We start from the raw sequence: 16,686 nt of genomic DNA, 5'->3' as shown, positions 1-16,686 counted from the left end.
CAAGATGGCGGCGGGGCGGCCCCGCCCCGGGGCGGTGGAGCGGCGGCGGCGGCGGCCGGGGTGTCCTTGCGGCGGGCCCGGGGCGCGGGGCCATGCTCGCCTTAGTGGCCAGGGCTGCGGTAAGAGCGACACCGGGAGGGGCGGCTCCGCCAGGACCGACCGGAGACGGGGCGCGAGGTGGCGGTCGAGGGTCGCTCCATCGGGCAGCGGGCAGAGTGGGTGGCGGCGAGCCCGGGGCCGTGCAGGGGCCTTTACCGGGGGCAGCTCACACGGTCGCTCCCGGCGGTGCCGCTGTCGGGTCCGGCCCCACGCCCCGGCGCACAAGCCCAGGTCCCCGGTCAGGGCCGTGCGCTCGGATTGGCTCGGTGCCACCTTCCCCGGGAGCGGGGCAGGGACCCTGCCGGTGTCAGTCCCCCAGGCCCGCTGGTTTCTTCCCGTGCCTGGCGGCAGCGTGCACGGTAAAGCTGTCCGGGACGGAGATGACAGTGCCAGAATTGTCAGGGTTGGAAGGGATGAATCTCTGGAGATCGCCCTGTCCAACCCCCGCCAACGCAGGGTCACCTGGGGCAGGTGACACAGGAACGTGTCCAGGTGTGTCTCCAGAGAGGGAGACTCCACACCATCCCTGGGCAGGCACTAGGGGACAGTGCTCTGCCATCCTCAATGTAAAAAAGTTATTCCTCGCAATGAGGGGAGACTTCTTGTGTTTTATTTCGTGGCCACTGCTTCCTCTCCTGTCACTGCACACCACTGAAGAGTTTTTACCACTGAAGGGAGTCTGGCACCACCCTCTTGACGCCCACCTTGATGATATTTATATGGATTGTTGAAATTCCCTGTCAGCCTCCTCTTCTTCAGATTAAACAGGATGAACTCACAGTCTCTCACTCTCCTCATACGAGAGATACTCAAGTCCCTTAATTATCTTCATGTGCTCCTCTGGACCCTCTCCACCAGTGCCTTGTCTTGTTCTGGGATGTCCAGTTGGGGCTGGACAGCAGAGATGTGGCTGCTGGACAGGGAGGGGCCAGGGAAGCCCAGGCAGATGGCATCAGTGCCTCCCAAGGTGCCCATCCTGCTGCACACAGGGCAGAGCTGTCAGACCCCTGCCAGGCTTGGGAGCTGCTCTTTGCAGTCCCTTTCTGGTCCTGACAGGAGGAGACAGAGCAGCAGAACAGCAGCCTCAGTGTGGATCCACTCACAGTTACTGAGGGACCAGGCAGGGCACCCAGCTGTCTCTGGGCTTAAGAGGCACTCCAGATTATGATTTAAAAATAAAAGACAAACCTCTGGCATCCTGGTACTCAATTCTGTGGCTGTGCTAAGAATCAGCTAGGAAATTCCTTCTGCCCCCTAGTAGGTGGATTTCCTTTCCCACCAGCTTTGCAGGCTCTGGAAGAGGTTCTTTGCTGTGTTAGGGTTGGGCTGTTCCTCTGTTTGCTGCCAGCTGCCCCCTCAGCTCTGATCACTGTTCCTTCTCCCACCAAATCCTTTAGTTTAACCCCAAACCAAACAAGCAGAGGACAGAAAAGAGGGAAGGTAACAAATGCATTCCGCATTTTAACATACAGTGGCTTCCATGGGTTTGTTTTGGGATCTTCATTGTTACCCCATGGAAAATCTGCAGCTGTTTGTTTGGGATCATCATACTCTATTCAAGCTATGCAGACTGTGCTTTCTGCCCCTCAGTTCATTAGATGAAGGAGGGGCTGATATTCCTTGTGACTGCATGGCACTCTGATTGCCCTGCTGTGGAGATACTTTTTGGTTTTTTAAGAGTTGACAACCCAGAACTCTCCAAATCTCAGCTTGCAATAATGACCACACATGCATGGGGAGTGAGAGCAGTTAGGGTACTGCCCATGGTGCCACCTCCAGGACATAAACTGGGGTCTCTCCTGCCTTATGTCCAAGTACCTCTCCCAACAGCCACAGTAGTTTCATGGTCCAGGCAAAGGCTGAAGGAACAACGTCCCCACTCCTGCCCTAGCTGGAGCCCAGAGTTTGGTCAGAGAGAGGCTCTAGCCAGGTATTGATCGGCTGCCCGGAGGGGCACCTTCAGGGCAGTTGTAGCAATCCAGTGATCTGATAATTCCCGTCCCCTGCCGGGGCTGTGCCAGCCCTGGAGCCCTCTGGTCGCAGCAGTCATGTGGCAGTTGGCTAATGAGGTGACGCCCTGCAGGGGCAGCACATTGTCAGGTGGAAGAGGAGACCCACACAGGCCCAGGGAGAGCTTTACGGTCTGTTCTGTCCTACCGGCCATGGATAGGAAGCAGAAGCAAGCACAGAAGGTACAGTATGCCCAAGCTGCTGTCATCAACACCTTTCATTTCCTCCCAGTCCCACACTTCTTTCATGCTTCAGTAATTCCTCCTCCTGTTGTTTTTCTCATTCCTTCGGCAAACCTCAATCTCACAGCTCTTCTCAGGTCCCATAAAGACCCAGCTGCCCAAAAAACAGGGCAGTTTCTGGGGGGCTTTGACAACCTTGTAGATTAGCTCTTCCTTCTCTGTGCTTAACTGCTGGGAGGAGGTGTGGGGACAGCTGTTTTCTCACTGTTTTGGAAGTCAAAGGGAGTGTTCTCAGTGGCTTTGCATTCTCAGTACACTGACAATGCAAAGTCCAGAGTCCTGCAGGAGTGTCTGATTCAGTAGATCCATGGGAGAGGGAGGTACAGAGGGAACTGGAAACCTTGAGAGTACTGTTGAAACATCTTCAAGCTGAAGAATGTGCAACCCCGTTCATCCAAAAGGATGTTGTTACTCTTTTTGGGGAAAACTGGTGAGTTGATTTCCTGGTGAGCACTTGGGTTTGCTCTGTTACATTTTTCCAGCCAGGGAAGTGGTTGGTGCTTTTTTTACCCACATGACCCAGTTGGATCGCCGGAGCCTTTTGGCTTCACCCACAGTTTCCTGAATAGACAGAGAAGAGGCATTTTAATCCTACCCCAAACTTAGCTAAATTCTGCTTCCTCAAAGCCAAAAGGGTAGTTTGGTTTGGCACAAGGGTTCTGCTTTTTTAGCCTTATGCTTTGTAAGAAATAATGAAAGTTTTGGATAGTATATGATTATTTTTTTCACAACTTTCTTCCCACTTACCATGGGATGGAAGGGTTTGACTTTGTCATCCCACGGAGACTCTCAGCTGGAAGGTGTCCACAGAGTGGGGAGATGTGTCATTATCCTGGCAGCATTTTCTCTGAGGAGCTGAGAATAGGTATCCTGGAGATGGAGTTTCTCTTTCACAGCTTTCCTGGATGTCCTGTACCCTTCTCCAGCACACAGCCATGCTCTGCTCCCAGGCTGGAACACCCACGTGCCCACAGAGAGGCTGGGATGGGGTCTCCTAGATCCAGGTTCTTTGCTACCTCGGGGGAAGTTCTGTCTCGACATTTGCTCTGTGCTTTGCAGGCCAGGCCCTGTGGCCTGCTGAAGCAGACAGCTCTAAACAAGATCGTGGGCAGATTCCAGCTGCACCAGGAAGCGCTGCCCCAGCTGCCCGTGCCCCCCCTGCAGCAGACCCTGGACCGGTACCTGCTGGCCCTGCAGCCCATCATCAGCCCCGAGGAGCTGAGCCACACGCAGCAGCTCGTGGCCGAGTTCCGCAAGCCGGGAGGCGTCGGAGAGAGGCTGCAGAAAGGCCTGGAGAGAAGAGCCAGGAAAACAGAGAACTGGGTAGGTCAGGGCTCCAGGCCCAGCTCTGGTCTGGGAGGGTGGAGGGGTGATGTTCATCTCTTCCCTGTCCTGGCTACATCCACTGGTATCTGTGTTTTAATGGCATCACCTTCCTGACCAGTGTGCTGCTGATCTCCCCAAGCTGTGCAAACTCCTCACCAGGGCTTGGATGAGCAGACAGATTATGGCAGAACAGGGAGTCACTGGCCCTGCCTCTGGCTGCTGAAGGCTTGAACCTGTCAGCATCACACAGCTGCTTCAAGAAGTTGAAGGAAACCCTCTGCTCAAGCCCTGCACCAAAAGCCATCCATCCCTTGCTCAAATCCTCCTTTCCCCTTCTACCTGCATAGTACAAACCCCTTTGTTTGCAAAGTGTGGGACAGAACTAGGGGCAGGATGCTGAGACCCATCAGCCAGAATTGGGTTGGACAGCAGCAGCAACTCCCTGCATATTTTCTTTTTCCATCCCAGCTCTCAGACTGGTGGCTGAAGACAGCTTACCTGGAATATCGCTTGCCAGTTGTGGTCCACTCCAGCCCAGGTGTGGTTTTACCTAAGCAGGATTTTCTGGATCGACAAGGTCAGCTCAGGTAAAATCCTTTTCTACCTTCCCTTAGGTTATAGGTGGGATGAGCTTTTTGTGCTCAACAGGGATGAGGGTATTAAGGCAGATTGGGAATGAGTAATGTGGTCCCCGGGACAGAGCCGTCTTTGCTGTAAGGACAAGGCTGCCAGGCTGTAAGCAAACTCCTGGTTGCACCAGTCTAAATATTTCATCAGGGGAGAAAACCAAAGAGGCTAGTGGTTCAGGTATTAAACAGGAACTATGGAACTACATTGAGGTCTTTGCTCAAGCACAGATCTTCACTGCAAAATGGTCCCATCACTGGCTGAAGACATTGTGAGGATGTATTGGAGGCACTGTGATTGTGTGTGCAGTTAAAGGAGGCACAGAAAGTAGCCCAGGCATGTAAAGGAGATCACCCAGAAATGCCTCTGGAGTTTGCTAGTTTATAGGGATGGAGGAGCCTGACAGGGACTGTCCCCTATTGTGATTCATGGTTTGGGAAACCACAGTGACCAGCCCTCCCACTCCAAGCTTTTCCTTGCAGTCAGACCCTGCCATGCCCTCTCTTCCTCGTGGGCTCCCTTTAATTTTAACCACCACTAGCAGTGTGTGTTGAATCCATTTGCAAAACTTCAGCACTGACCTTTACACAGGCACCTTTGCCACAGTTACCAGTCAGCATTGCCCTGGCAGATCACAAGTACCAGCCAGGGGATCAATGAGGCTGGGAACAAATCCTCCCTCCCACCCCTCGATACACCTGAGCAGAGGATTAGCCTCACAACAGTGCAAGAGTACACAAATGTCTTGAAAGCTCTCTGTCGTATTATTCACTCTTAAGTTTTCCAAATAATCTGGAGAGCTGCAAGTGCCCAGCCAGTGGAATTCAGCAGCTGCATAAGAAGGTGGGCTCCTGTTTAAAATAGAATTTAAATGTGTGTTTGCGTAGTTTTTTGCTGCACAAAGAAGTTTGACAGTGAAGCTTGAAACTAAAGCTTCCAAAAGCAAAAGGCAATTTTGGAAAGTGGTGGGTTTTTACTCCTTAACCTGGCAAAACTGCTGGCTGAAAACAAGTCAACCAACCTCTCCTGTCTCCTTGAGCCCAAACTCTACTTCCAGGCTGTTAATTCTTTGGAAAGGAACACAGACACTCTTACTTCTGTTTCCCTTGTGTTTTACAGTAAGGCTGAGGAATTTTAATTGAAAACTACTTTGCAGAATGTCTCATTTCACAGAACCCTTAGGTTCTTGGAGTTGTGTCCTTCGATCTTTCCCTGGAATGGGCAGGCTGAGCCAATCTAAAGGACACTACCTGCAAATGCCAAATGTCGGCACCGCATCACTCAGCCAACAACACAACCCCCTGTCCCTGTGACCTCCTGCCTCCTTCCTTCAGGGACAGGTGGGAGCTCCCATGTCAGAGAAGGCCAATCTAGCTAAGAGAAGGTCACTTCTAGCTAAGCAGCTTGATGTGGCATGTCACAGCCCTGCTGGGAGCTGGCATTGGCACTGTTTACATTGATCCTGGTAAACACAACACCTCAGTGTCCTCATGCAGCACATCTGCTTTGTTTCCAAGCCCTCAGTGCCAGAGGAAGGTTTGCCAGAGTTATGCTAGCAGCAGGATGTTCACTGGGGTAGGAATTCAGTCACCAGTGGTGTCTTAGATGCAGGGAGAAACAGCTGCATCTTGGCTTGACACTCCAGCGTGGCCCCTAGCCAGGGAAGGGCAGAAATCCTTGGTGCTGTTTTAATGCTGAGAATCGGAACTCAGAGGTGATAAAATTGTAACACATCAGTAGCAAACACTGCTGTTAGAGGGTCATTAATGCATGACAATCCTTTCTTGAAAGCTGTCCAGAGTTCCTTGGCTGTGTAGTAAGACACATAAAAAAAGAAAGTGCCACACAGTACGACTATCCAGCAATCTCAAATCACAGCCCAGAGTGGCTGTGTCAGTGAACCAGAGATGGGCACAACAGGGGCTTGGCAGAAAGGCTGAGCTTCCTGAGGAGCAGAGAACAGCTCTGCTAATCCTCCTCAGCTCCTCCCTCAGCCCCAGACACATCTCTGCCTGATCTCAGCTTGTTACATTTGGTATTTTTGCAGGTTTGCTGCCAAGCTGATCGAGGGTCTCCTGGATTTCAAGGCCATGATTGACAAGTGAGTTACTGACCCTCCTGAGAGCTCACACGTTCTTTAACGTCACAGAGAGGCCGAGCCTTGTCCATAAATCTCCCACACAGAAAGGCAAGAGATGACAGCACAGATTTGGGAAGAGATACTGTAATCCCCAGTCCCCTCCAGTGGAAAAAAGCAAACTTACTCTTCTGTCTTCATGTTCTTTGTTTACCTTAATGCTTTCATTGGCATGGGAATGTGCTTGGAGGGAGAGAGCACGACTGAGAGTCTTACAGAGCTTTGCACTTCTGTTTGCTCACAGGACAAGCAGCAGCTCAGGCAGCAGGAATTTGAGTCTCTAACATCGGGTTCCTGGTGTTTCTCACCTCCCAGCTAGATGGAATGAGCTATAGAGACATTTGTTCCTCCCTTACCCTTTTTCTTTTGGTGACCAGCAAATCTCTGCTGGACACACCTTATTTAAAGTCCAAAAATATGTTTACCAACACCAATAGTCAGACAAAGTTCAGGGTGGTTGGAATATGACTGCAGAAGCAAGTGATTGAGCCCCTGCCTAGTTCATGAATCACATCAGATACTCATCACTCAGAGGTACAGCCATGGACTAGGTCCAGAGACCTGATTCTCTGGTGTCACAGAAGGACAGTGTTTTTCCCTTCCCAAATGAAAGGCCAGCAAACAGACTTTTTTTGTAGCCTGTACTAAGAAAGCTGCTAGGAATGGGGAAGGACAGCCCCTTTTAATGCCACCAATACCTTTAGGTTTTGCCAGAGGGAGGGAGGGAGTGCAGCTGCAGGGCAGAGCCTGTGACCTGTGTAGGGAGCACAGGCCTGCTCACACTGATCTGTTCTCTCTCTCCTTCCTCCTTACACCTTGCTGTGTGTCCAGTGAGACCCTTCCAGTGGAGTACATGGGTGGGAAGCCCCTCTGTATGAACCAGTACTACCAGATCTTCTCATCCTGCCGCATTCCCGGGCCTAAGCGGGACTCCATTGTCAACCATGCCAAAGGCAAAAAGCAGTCCAGACACATCACAGTTGTTCACAACTTCCAGGTAAGGCAACTGCTGGGTTTTCAAGGTTTGCTGAGGTGCAGGTGTCCCTTTTGCTAGTTGTTATACAGAGGAAAGGGAATAACAAAGTCTCTGCCCACAAGGTTTTTCTCACCAGGGATTTGTTCCTGCTCCTTTTATCCCCTTTGGCCAGCAGCAGAATTGCCACATGTAAGCAGCAGACTAGAGGCAGAAAAATACTGTCTTCCTTCCTCTGTTTCTTGTCCCGGTAATTCCTGTCTCTCAAAGCCCAGAGACCATGTCTGCAACTGGAACTGAAAGTGAAAATTGGATAACAAACCCTCCCACTGCAACTTAGTCTCAGAAACAGGAATTCCTTCTTGGTCCTTGTTACCATGGCTTCATAAAACCAGGACTGTATTTATGCCCTGCAAAGGAAGCTGGACTTGGGTCTCTCAATTCTGAGCATCCTTAAAAAGTCTTGCAGGCTGAGTTCTTTAGCCAGGCCTTACCTTCTCAAAGTAGCTGTTGCCGGTTTCTGGGGCTGGACAGTTATCTTCTCTCACTGTCTGTCTCTGTCCTTGTCCACTCTTCTCACCTTCAGTTCTTTGAGCTAGATGTTTACAACAGTGATGGATCTCCCCTTACTGCTGACCAGCTCTTCATTCAGCTGGAGAAGATTTGGAACACCTCTCTCCAAACAAACAAAGAACCTATTGGGATCCTCACCACCAACCACCGAAACAGCTGGGCTAAAGCCTACAACAACCTCCTGAAAGGTCTGTAGAGCCCCTAACACACATGTGCTAACAAACACTGCAGATCCTTGAATAACAAACCTCCCCACTGTGCTCTGCTCAGTTTTTTCTTTTGGAAGCTTGTTTTGGACAGATAACATGAGCTTTCCACCTCAAAGAAGCAATCGTTGCAATCTGTTGTAATTTTTGGGTTGAGAGGTACAGATTCAAAGTATGAAGTTTAGTGAAATCCCAGAGTTTGTGGCCTTGCAAATGGGTAGGATGTAAGAAAATTGAAAAAAGGAGGGTGAATGCAGCATGTTCACACCTGTAACAACCCAGCTGGCTGCAATTTTAATAGCTGTGTACACCCCCACTGAGGTACAGTGGGAACCCAACACCGCGTCCTTCAAACCCATCCTTTCAAATGTCTCTCCTTCCAATGACACAACCCCCACTTTACTCACAGTTCCTTTCTCTCCCAGATAAGACCAACAAGGAGTCCGTGCGTGCGATTGAGAAGAGCATCTGCACCGTGTGCCTGGACGCCCCCATGCCCCGGGTGTCCGAGGACATCTACAAGAGCCGCGTGGCCGCGCAGATGCTGCACGGCGGCGGCAGCCGCTTCAACAGCGGCAACCGATGGTTCGACAAAACCCTGCAGGTAAGAACTGATGCTCTAGAGGTACTGAAGAGGTGGCTCTGGAGGTGTTTCCCGAGACTACAAAAGTCTAAAAACTCCCAGGAACCTTTTGCAGCAAAGGTCCTCATTTCAAGAGAGTGGAAAAACAAGGGAGATGAGGAGTGGTGGCTGATGGTGTGAGATCCTGTGGTTCCCTCTGCAGTTACCAGCATTTGTTGCTGCCTCAGGGATTTGTTTCTTTTCTGCCTCTGCCCACGTTTATTCAGTGCAGCAGGTCTTTGTGTTCCTTATAAATCAATTTTCTGCCTGCGGTCAACAATGCCTCATCTGCTCAGAGGCAGCCCAAACGATGGGAGATCTGTTCCTTGGATCTCCTCCAGGCTTGTCACTTTTCCTGGTTCTGCCAGAAGCTGCCCAATGGCATTTTGTTTAGTTTTTTGAAACATGCACTGCCATCTCACTGCATCTCTCTGATCTCTTCTCCATTCAGTCTTGCCAAGATCCTTCAACAGCAGCTGCTGTTGGAGCTTTTCCCTTCATTAGTTGGTATATCCTGGCTTGCAGATTGTAGCAATGGTGCTTTAGAGGACTCCTCTCGTACCTGCTAAACTATTCAGTATTTTCAGCTGTTTTGTTCTTATTTGGAACTCTCACCAAGGGGATAAAGTTTAGATGTTCCAGCTGATTGAAAAGTAAGGGTAAGCCAGCATGTGGCAATGTTATTCCTGTACTGTGGGTGCATCTCAGTAAACCAGAGCCACTGAACCTCTATGAGTGGCTAGAGCACTGAGCACACCAATATGTCAAGCACACCCTTATCCAGGGAATTTTGCAGAACTTTTAACAGTGCTCTCAGATCTTCTGCACCTGCTGAAAGGATTCCACTGCTGTGCTGCTAAAGGAGACCTCTCAGTGTGCAAGGACAGGCTCTGATATAGACAGGGAGACACTGAGGTCTCTCTGGGTATTTTCTGCCTCACACACTGGCTGTCTTCAACACTGTCCTCTCATGCTTCTGTCCCAGTTCATCGTTGCTGAAGATGGCTCCTGTGGTCTCGTATATGAGCACGCTCCCTCCGAAGGCCCACCCATCGTTGCTCTTCTGGACCACATCGTGGAGTTCACGTGAGTCCTGCCCCTGCTTTTCCTCAGCACTGGGGATCCCTTATTGGCACTGTGAGGGGTCTGTCGGGCTGTGACCAGTGTCACAGGGTGTTAGGGAAGGTCTCCTGTGCATTTCTATCCAGGCTGTGGCCTCATGCCAAAGCTCTGGTCAAACTGAACCACTTCTCTGTGCAGGAAGAAACCTGAGACAGGCAAATCGCCTACAGTTCATCTACCAATGCCCAAAAAGCTGCGGTTTAACATCACCCCAGAAATCAAGAATGACATAGAGAAGGCAAAGCAAAACCTCAACATGTGAGTATGGAGAAGTGCATGGGTGACTGAGGGAGTAATTCTTGTCCCCATTTGGAGCCTGTCAGTGGTTTAAATGAGGCTTTCCCCACTGCAGCCAGGGAGTTTTCCCAGTGACTTCTGGGCTCAACAGCATTCAGCTGAGCTGAAAAGCACTGCCACAGAGGTGCTAGAAAAGGGTTATTACTGATTCATCCCATTTGCTAAGAAAGAGCGAGGCTTTACTGGATCCAGCCAACAATACTGGAGTATAAACATACACATGACCATCTAACCTGGTGGAGATTTTCAGCAGTGGCCAAAAATTCTTACCTCTGTGGTACTGCCCAAAGAGACCTATGTGTGCTGGAGCTCTCTGTCCCTGCATAGGTCAGATCCAGATGGCCTGTTCCCTCTGAGCCTTGAGGAAGCAAATCCATCCCACTGTGTTACAAGAATGAGCAACACACAAAGGAACAGTTCCTCTTTCTTTCCTTGTAGAATGGTTGAAGATCTGGATATCAAAGTCATGGTCTTTCATCAATTTGGGAAAGGATTTCCCAAGTCAGAGAAGATAAGCCCTGATGCTTTTATCCAGCTGGCCTTGCAGTTGGCATACTACAGGTAAGACCACTCATAGGTCATTCCTCAACTTCCTCACTGACAGACTCAAACACGTGAGCTTGCTAAAGCTGGCACAGACAAGGCTCTGGCAGGGCAGACTCACTCGTGTGCCTTTCTCCTCGCTGTCCCAGGATGTACGGCCGCGCCTGTGCCACGTACGAGAGCGCGTCCCTGCGGATGTTCCGCCTGGGCCGCACCGACACCATCCGCTCCACCTCCGTGGACTCCCTCAAGTTTGTGCAGTCCATGGACAGCCCTGACAAATCGGTGAGGATCTCAAAGAAGTGGAGTAAGAGGAATCCAGAAAAGAGAAAAGCTGTTTATTTGGCTAACCCTGTGTCATCTGGTTTCAGCTAAGGAGGGCTGCACCCCATATTGAACTAAACCATAGCTTGCAGTATCTTTACACATCAGGGGTTTGATTTGACTTTTCTATCAATGTACTGAAAGCCTGGGAAACATCATGTGGATGTTTCTGAGCCCACCAAAAAGTCCTTTGTAAGGCTGTTCAGCTATTCAAACTTAAGTTCTGCTACTGATGGATGAACTCTTCAGAATGAAGTAATGCTGCCAAACATAATGATGCAAAAATTAAATCTAGTAAATATAGATGAGTTTCATACAGACACACAAAACAGAAATGTCCTCCATGCTAGAGAACAGCCAAAATTAGGTTCTCCATTTTGCAGAAAAACTTAAACAGATTTGTGTGTTCACAGGACCAGGAGAAAGCAGACCTACTGAGGAGAGCCACGCAGGCCCACAGGGAATACACAGACATGGTGAGTGTCCTCTATACAGACAGGCTTGGGGCTTTACCCAGCAAATGAGAGCTCTGGGGAAAGACAAGACCTGAACATCTTTTGCTCCTGACACAGCAGTGTGGCCATCAGTGTTGCAAAGGTCTGACCTGCCATTGCTCTAAAGCCACAGACTAAATCCTCTCTAGCTGGTGTGTTAAGTGTCCCTTGTGACGGCCTAAAGGAGAAAATTAGATATTACAATAGCTTCATTTCTTACCATCATTGTTGATTATAAACACTGAAGTTGCACAAGGAGTCCTTAAAGCAGAGGGAGTCCATGGGCAGGAACTGTAAGATTGTTTGCACTGGTGTGTTTAACTTCACAGTCCTTACAAACAAGATTATTGGTCTTAAAAGCAACATTTAGTTTCCTTCTAACTTTAGAGACTTTTTAGAAGTGTTCTTTTCTTTAACCCAAAGAAATAGTTTTGCTCAGGCCTGGCTTTCATCTGTCCATCCTTGCTTTCCCCCAGGCCATACGGGGCAATGCCATAGACCGGCACCTCCTGGGGCTGAAGCTCCAGGCAATCGAGGACCTGGTGAGCATTCCTGAGCTCTTCATGGACACAGCCTATGCTGTTGCAATGCACTTCAACCTCTCAACCAGCCAGGTACAACTCATCTGAGCCAAAAGCACTCTCTGTTTCTTTTCATGCCTTCCTTCTCCATGTTTCTCTTCAGTTCCTGTCTGTTAGAAACTCATCTGCATTGGGTCAGAAATTTCTAAGCTGGCTGTCAATCCCACAAAGCTACAGATCTGATCTTAGACTTTCCACAGTCCCTCAGACACGTAAAACACTAACATAACCAAAGCCAAGATCACCAAGAGTGGTGTCTAAATCAAAGTGATATCAATGAAATCAGCAGTCAGAACAGCTTTAAGTGCTGTGCTCTGATTCTTACTGAGTGATTCTACTTGTGACTTACTACAAGCTTACCCTGGGGAGAAGCACTCCTGTGCAAATGCAGTGGAAAACACATTGCAGCTAAATAGTAGGATCCAGCACACGTGGTGGGAGGCGAGGGTGACCAAAGGCCCTTCTAGAGATGAGTTTCCTCTGTTGACAGAGCTATTTCCATTTGATGGTTTCATTTTTCTCTGACTGGTCAGAAGGTTTTAATCACATTGTCTCCACAGGTCCCAGCCAAGACAGATTGTGTGATGTGTTTTGGTCCCGTGGTTCCAGATGGCTACGGAGTGTGTTACAACCCCATGGAGGAACACATCAACTTTGCAATTTCAGCCTTCAATAGCTGTGCTGACACAAACGCAGCCCGCATGGCACATTACCTTGAGAAAGCACTCCTAGACATGAGGATCTTGCTCCAGGCTGCTCCCAAATCCAAACTGTAAGAGGGAAACCCCCCAGTTAAATGGGCTATCCCTGATGCACTGAAGCTCCCAGTTCCACAGAAAACAATTCAGAGAACAGCTTACCCTGGAACCTAAGAAGATATCTACCATTTGTATTCAGCAAGATGTTACAGAATAGTCACCCACAGATGTCAGACTCTGTAGTGAGAGGAAACACTGCCTCAAACCAAAGTAGAACTGAGAGGGCCTCTCCCATCAATGCAAAGTGCACCTTCCTGTCCTCAAAGAGGACACAAATATGATTTTTATGAAAACTACTGAAAGAGAATACAGAAAGCACAGTCCTTGCTAGTGTCTAAATCCATTTGGTGAGGAAGGTAGTTCTTGTCCATGAGAAGCAGGGAATGATTATTGTATGATAGAACTACTGTAAGACCAAGTCTTTTTCCTGGTTTCATCTTCTGAAGAGCATCTTCCAGTCTTGACTGAAGATTTTTCTCCTGCTCGAGCAAAGCCTCATCATTCAACTTCAGCAAGGGGAGAAGGAAGTCCAGCCAGAGCAGATCCAGTCTCATCAGAGTACACTGCACTACTTATCCCAGGCACTCCAACCAGTACAGGCTCTACAGGAATGTTCCTTTCCCCTTGTTCAGGATACTGGGATCTCCTTCGTCTTACACTGACCCTCTTAACAACAGGACATGACTTGATACAAACTAAGGTGATTTTACTGTTTCAGGTTCTTTTTCTTGTTCTTGCTCTGGGCTTTTTGTTAAGCTTCCTGCCATGGTCCTACCATTGATCATCCAGCTCAGCCTTAAGCTTTTTCCCCATAGAGCTTCTACAAAACTCTCCTCATGTAAGTTTTGCCAGCTTTGACTATAGGTACCTGCACATCTGCAGAGATGAGAAGGAATTTCCTAGGCATTTAGCTTGACACTTGCTCCATTGCACCTTTCTTTGGAGCTGAGGAAAAGAAAAAGATGCTGACTCTTTATTAACAAGCTACATGCCTGATGTCCTTCAGGACACACACATTAACCCAATGTGGTTTTACACCTTGCTTTCAGAAACAGCTTTTTGTGCACAATGTTATGCCTGAGCTGTGGACAAGTAAGGATGATTCTGATCAGGAACTCCAACACATGCTTCCATTCCTGGCCCACAGAGTTGAAATCTGTTAAAGGGCAAAGGAAAAACAGCTGCAGAAACCCTTCTTTCACTCTGCTGTAACAAGGCAGAAAATCTTGAAAAACAGGAAGAAAGCTGTAGGGTTTTTTTCTGCACTGTTCCTGCACAGCACCTTTTCTGCCACTCTGGGGAGTTATTTCTTACTGAAATACTACTCCAATCTGTGTCAGCTTTATTCTGTGAGAGAATGATCTCATATGATACTGTTTTTATGTTCAGTTGACAAACTTGAGGCAGTAAAAGATTATATATAAACATTAACATACAATGGTAGCATAGGAACTACTTCCAACCCATCTGTCAGAACCCAAGCTCCTGACTACACTTTTATTTAGTAAAACCATATGGTAATAAAGAATTCTAGTGCTCTTTCTGCAGTAGGAATTCTGTATTTAAATTGCACACCCTTCAAGATGTGTCTGCTGGGATGCCACCATAAATAAGAAGCATTAGGAGTGTGATGGCCTGTTTTGTTAAAAGGGAAATAATTGCAAGGGACATGATCAAAGTGCCTTGATGAACATATATGAACAAATTTGCACTAAAGCTTTTTAAAGTAAAAGAAGAAAAAATAATTCTAATTTGTTTCTCAAAATATACATGCCAATGCTTTGGCTTTTTTTTTTCCTGAAAGGATGTTATTTCAAAGCTTCTATCTTATACCTAATAACATACCTTAAAAGAGGAAAATTTAACTGAAACTCACCTGCACAGCCAGTGATTGTATTGAACTTGATTAACTGCCACTTTCATATCATCTACATGGATTTAGTTGATCTTTTAGAAGAATCCTGAATGGAGTGAGACAGCCTAAAAGCATGAATAGGAGCACTACAGACCTGCAAGCAGAAATCCCTGCTCTGGTGACTCCTCTGTATCAATCAGACTGAAAACTGCAAGAGGATACTCAGTATTATCAAACTCTAAGTGATTGTGTAAATACTACAGACAAGAACAAACCTTACTGGAATAATATCTGGATTTATGGAGCCTTTTACATGGAAAAAAATACTCATTTTGCTAAAGTAATCCTCCCCCCACACTGAATCAGCCTCTGTTACCAGGGGATGAATTATTTTTCCATGTCTGCAATGCCTTCAGGCACAAGTAGCACCACTGAAGTATTTGAGACTGGCCCTTTTCCACTTCTGTCTCAAAGGGGAAGGCTCTCAAAGCAAAGTGCCTATTAAAGCCTAAGCATAAGCATGTGCTGCTGAGGACTGTACCTCAGAAGATTGGATTGATCTATTCTGGAACTAAATCTGGACATCCCACTAGCTTCAGCAGAGTACAGCTGCAGGGAGCAGACTGAAAGAGATACAAGATTCATAAACCACCTAATGCATCCTTATTAAAACACAGAGCTGAAATTCAGATGAATGAGGTTGATTTTTAAAGTGCTTGAAAGGACACTAAAATCATTACAAGGTTTTCCTTTAAAAACGCTTTTCTTATTGTACAAGTTCTAAAATGTGATGTCCTTCTGGTTTGTATCTTCAAGATTTTTTCACTGTTGACTTACTGAATACTCTTCTCCCTGTTTCTGATTGTTTTATCAAGAGATGCCCATTGTTTTAAAGGCACATTAAGTAGAAGAAACTAAAGCTCCAGAAAAACGACTGATTTGGAACAAATTATTTCAGAAACTCATAGACTGAAAATATTCAGATAACTCTTGGGGTGAGTGCAATTCTTGACACAGCCTGGTAGTGTTGCATGTTTTGCTGGTTAGCTGTGTTAAATACTGTTGGGTAGTGCGATCCATGTCATGCAAAGTTTGGAAATGTTTGTTGAATAAACTGGGACACAATAAACAGATAAATGCTACAAAAAGGCTTAAAACTCCTTAAACACTGCAGAAGTTACATAACTGCCCTTAATGGGACAATGATTGTATGGGGACAGCAAGAACAGTGAACCACAGCATTCTGTCACCTTCCTTTTATTGTCACATCTCCATCCAGCCCCCTTGAGTACAGGGGAGGAATAGAAAGCATCTGCTTGCAAAGCCACATATTCCAAAGAAAACATTCAATTTCAGAAAACTAGTGGCAGGAGATTTCATACAAGTGTAGGATAATAAGGCAGAGCTCAAATCTTTTTCCTGCACAGCACCATTTAGTTAAGAAAATCCATGGAATCACTAAGGAATTTCTACTGTATATCAAGTATTGCAAAGATTTCTGAAAAGGTACAGCAAAAGTAGGCAGAAGATGCAGATTACAAACAATTCAGAGAGAACAGAGGAGAGTTTATTACAGTGTCTTACAAGAGCTCTTCTTCCTCTCCCTCACTCCTAAGAATTACTGTAGGAAGCATGGGTTTGAAGGCAACATGAAGTGGAACAGCTTTTTACACTGCACTGCTCTCCATGAGGAGATGAACCCTCTTCCCTATGCTCAATAGGTGTTGCCATGTATTTATTTTTTCCAGCAGTCTGTTGTAACAGCTCGAGAGGCTGGGGAAGTGCTAAGCCACTCCTGAAACAATCCACTCCTTCAGCAACCTTGGAAGAGAGGTGTGATCTCTGTTCTGGCTTTGTCAGTGCACTTACAAAAGATATAAAGAGAAAATGAATGGTT

The 16,686-nt window shown here is 47.6% G+C and overlaps 1 protein-coding gene across 3 annotated transcripts; it reads left to right on the top strand.

Annotated features, from left to right (window-relative positions):
- Positions 1-14: 14 nt before the first annotated feature.
- On the top strand, positions 15-14,484 carry CRAT (carnitine O-acetyltransferase). 3 transcript variants are annotated; one of them, XM_036393852.2, is made up of 15 exons: positions 58-119; positions 2,183-2,291; positions 3,411-3,674; positions 4,146-4,264; positions 6,352-6,405; positions 7,273-7,438; positions 8,001-8,175; positions 8,619-8,797; positions 9,801-9,901; positions 10,076-10,195; positions 10,673-10,795; positions 10,927-11,062; positions 11,515-11,577; positions 12,072-12,209; positions 12,737-14,484. In XM_036393852.2, exons 2-15 carry the CDS (start codon positions 2,262-2,264, stop codon positions 12,950-12,952), a joined length of 1,884 nt encoding a protein of 627 aa, XP_036249745.1. In that variant the 5' UTR covers positions 58-119; positions 2,183-2,261; the 3' UTR covers positions 12,953-14,484. The 3 variants fall into 3 exon arrangements, with proteins under 3 accessions (XP_036249746.1, XP_036249745.1, XP_036249744.1); XM_036393853.2 differs by lacking the exon at positions 2,183-2,291 and having other exon boundaries at positions 15-119; XM_036393851.2 differs by lacking the exon at positions 58-119 and having other exon boundaries at positions 416-2,291.
- Positions 14,485-16,686: the final 2,202 nt, after the last annotated feature.

This window comes from Molothrus ater, chromosome 20, assembly GCF_012460135.2.
Source record: "Molothrus ater isolate BHLD 08-10-18 breed brown headed cowbird chromosome 20, BPBGC_Mater_1.1, whole genome shotgun sequence".
In the NCBI taxonomy this organism is placed as follows: domain Eukaryota; kingdom Metazoa; phylum Chordata; class Aves; order Passeriformes; family Icteridae; genus Molothrus; species Molothrus ater.
The sequence above is the reverse complement of the archived record's forward strand: the minus strand, read 5'-3'. Positions and strand labels throughout refer to the sequence as shown.

What these genes read in the sequence shown, in the direction of transcription:
- CRAT (XM_036393851.2), top strand. Translation starts at nt 2,148, where the DNA reads ATGTGGCAGTTGGCTAATGAGGTGACGCCCTGCAGGGGCAGCACATTG. An exon ending in AGCAGAAGCAAGCACAGAAG is followed by an intron (nt 2,292 to 3,410) that starts GTACAGTATGCC and finishes TGTGCTTTGCAG; the next exon opens with GCCAGGCCCTGTGGCCTGCT. An exon ending in TTGCAGTTGGCATACTACAG is followed by an intron (nt 10,796 to 10,926) that starts GTAAGACCACTC and finishes TCGCTGTCCCAG; the next exon opens with GATGTACGGCCGCGCCTGTG.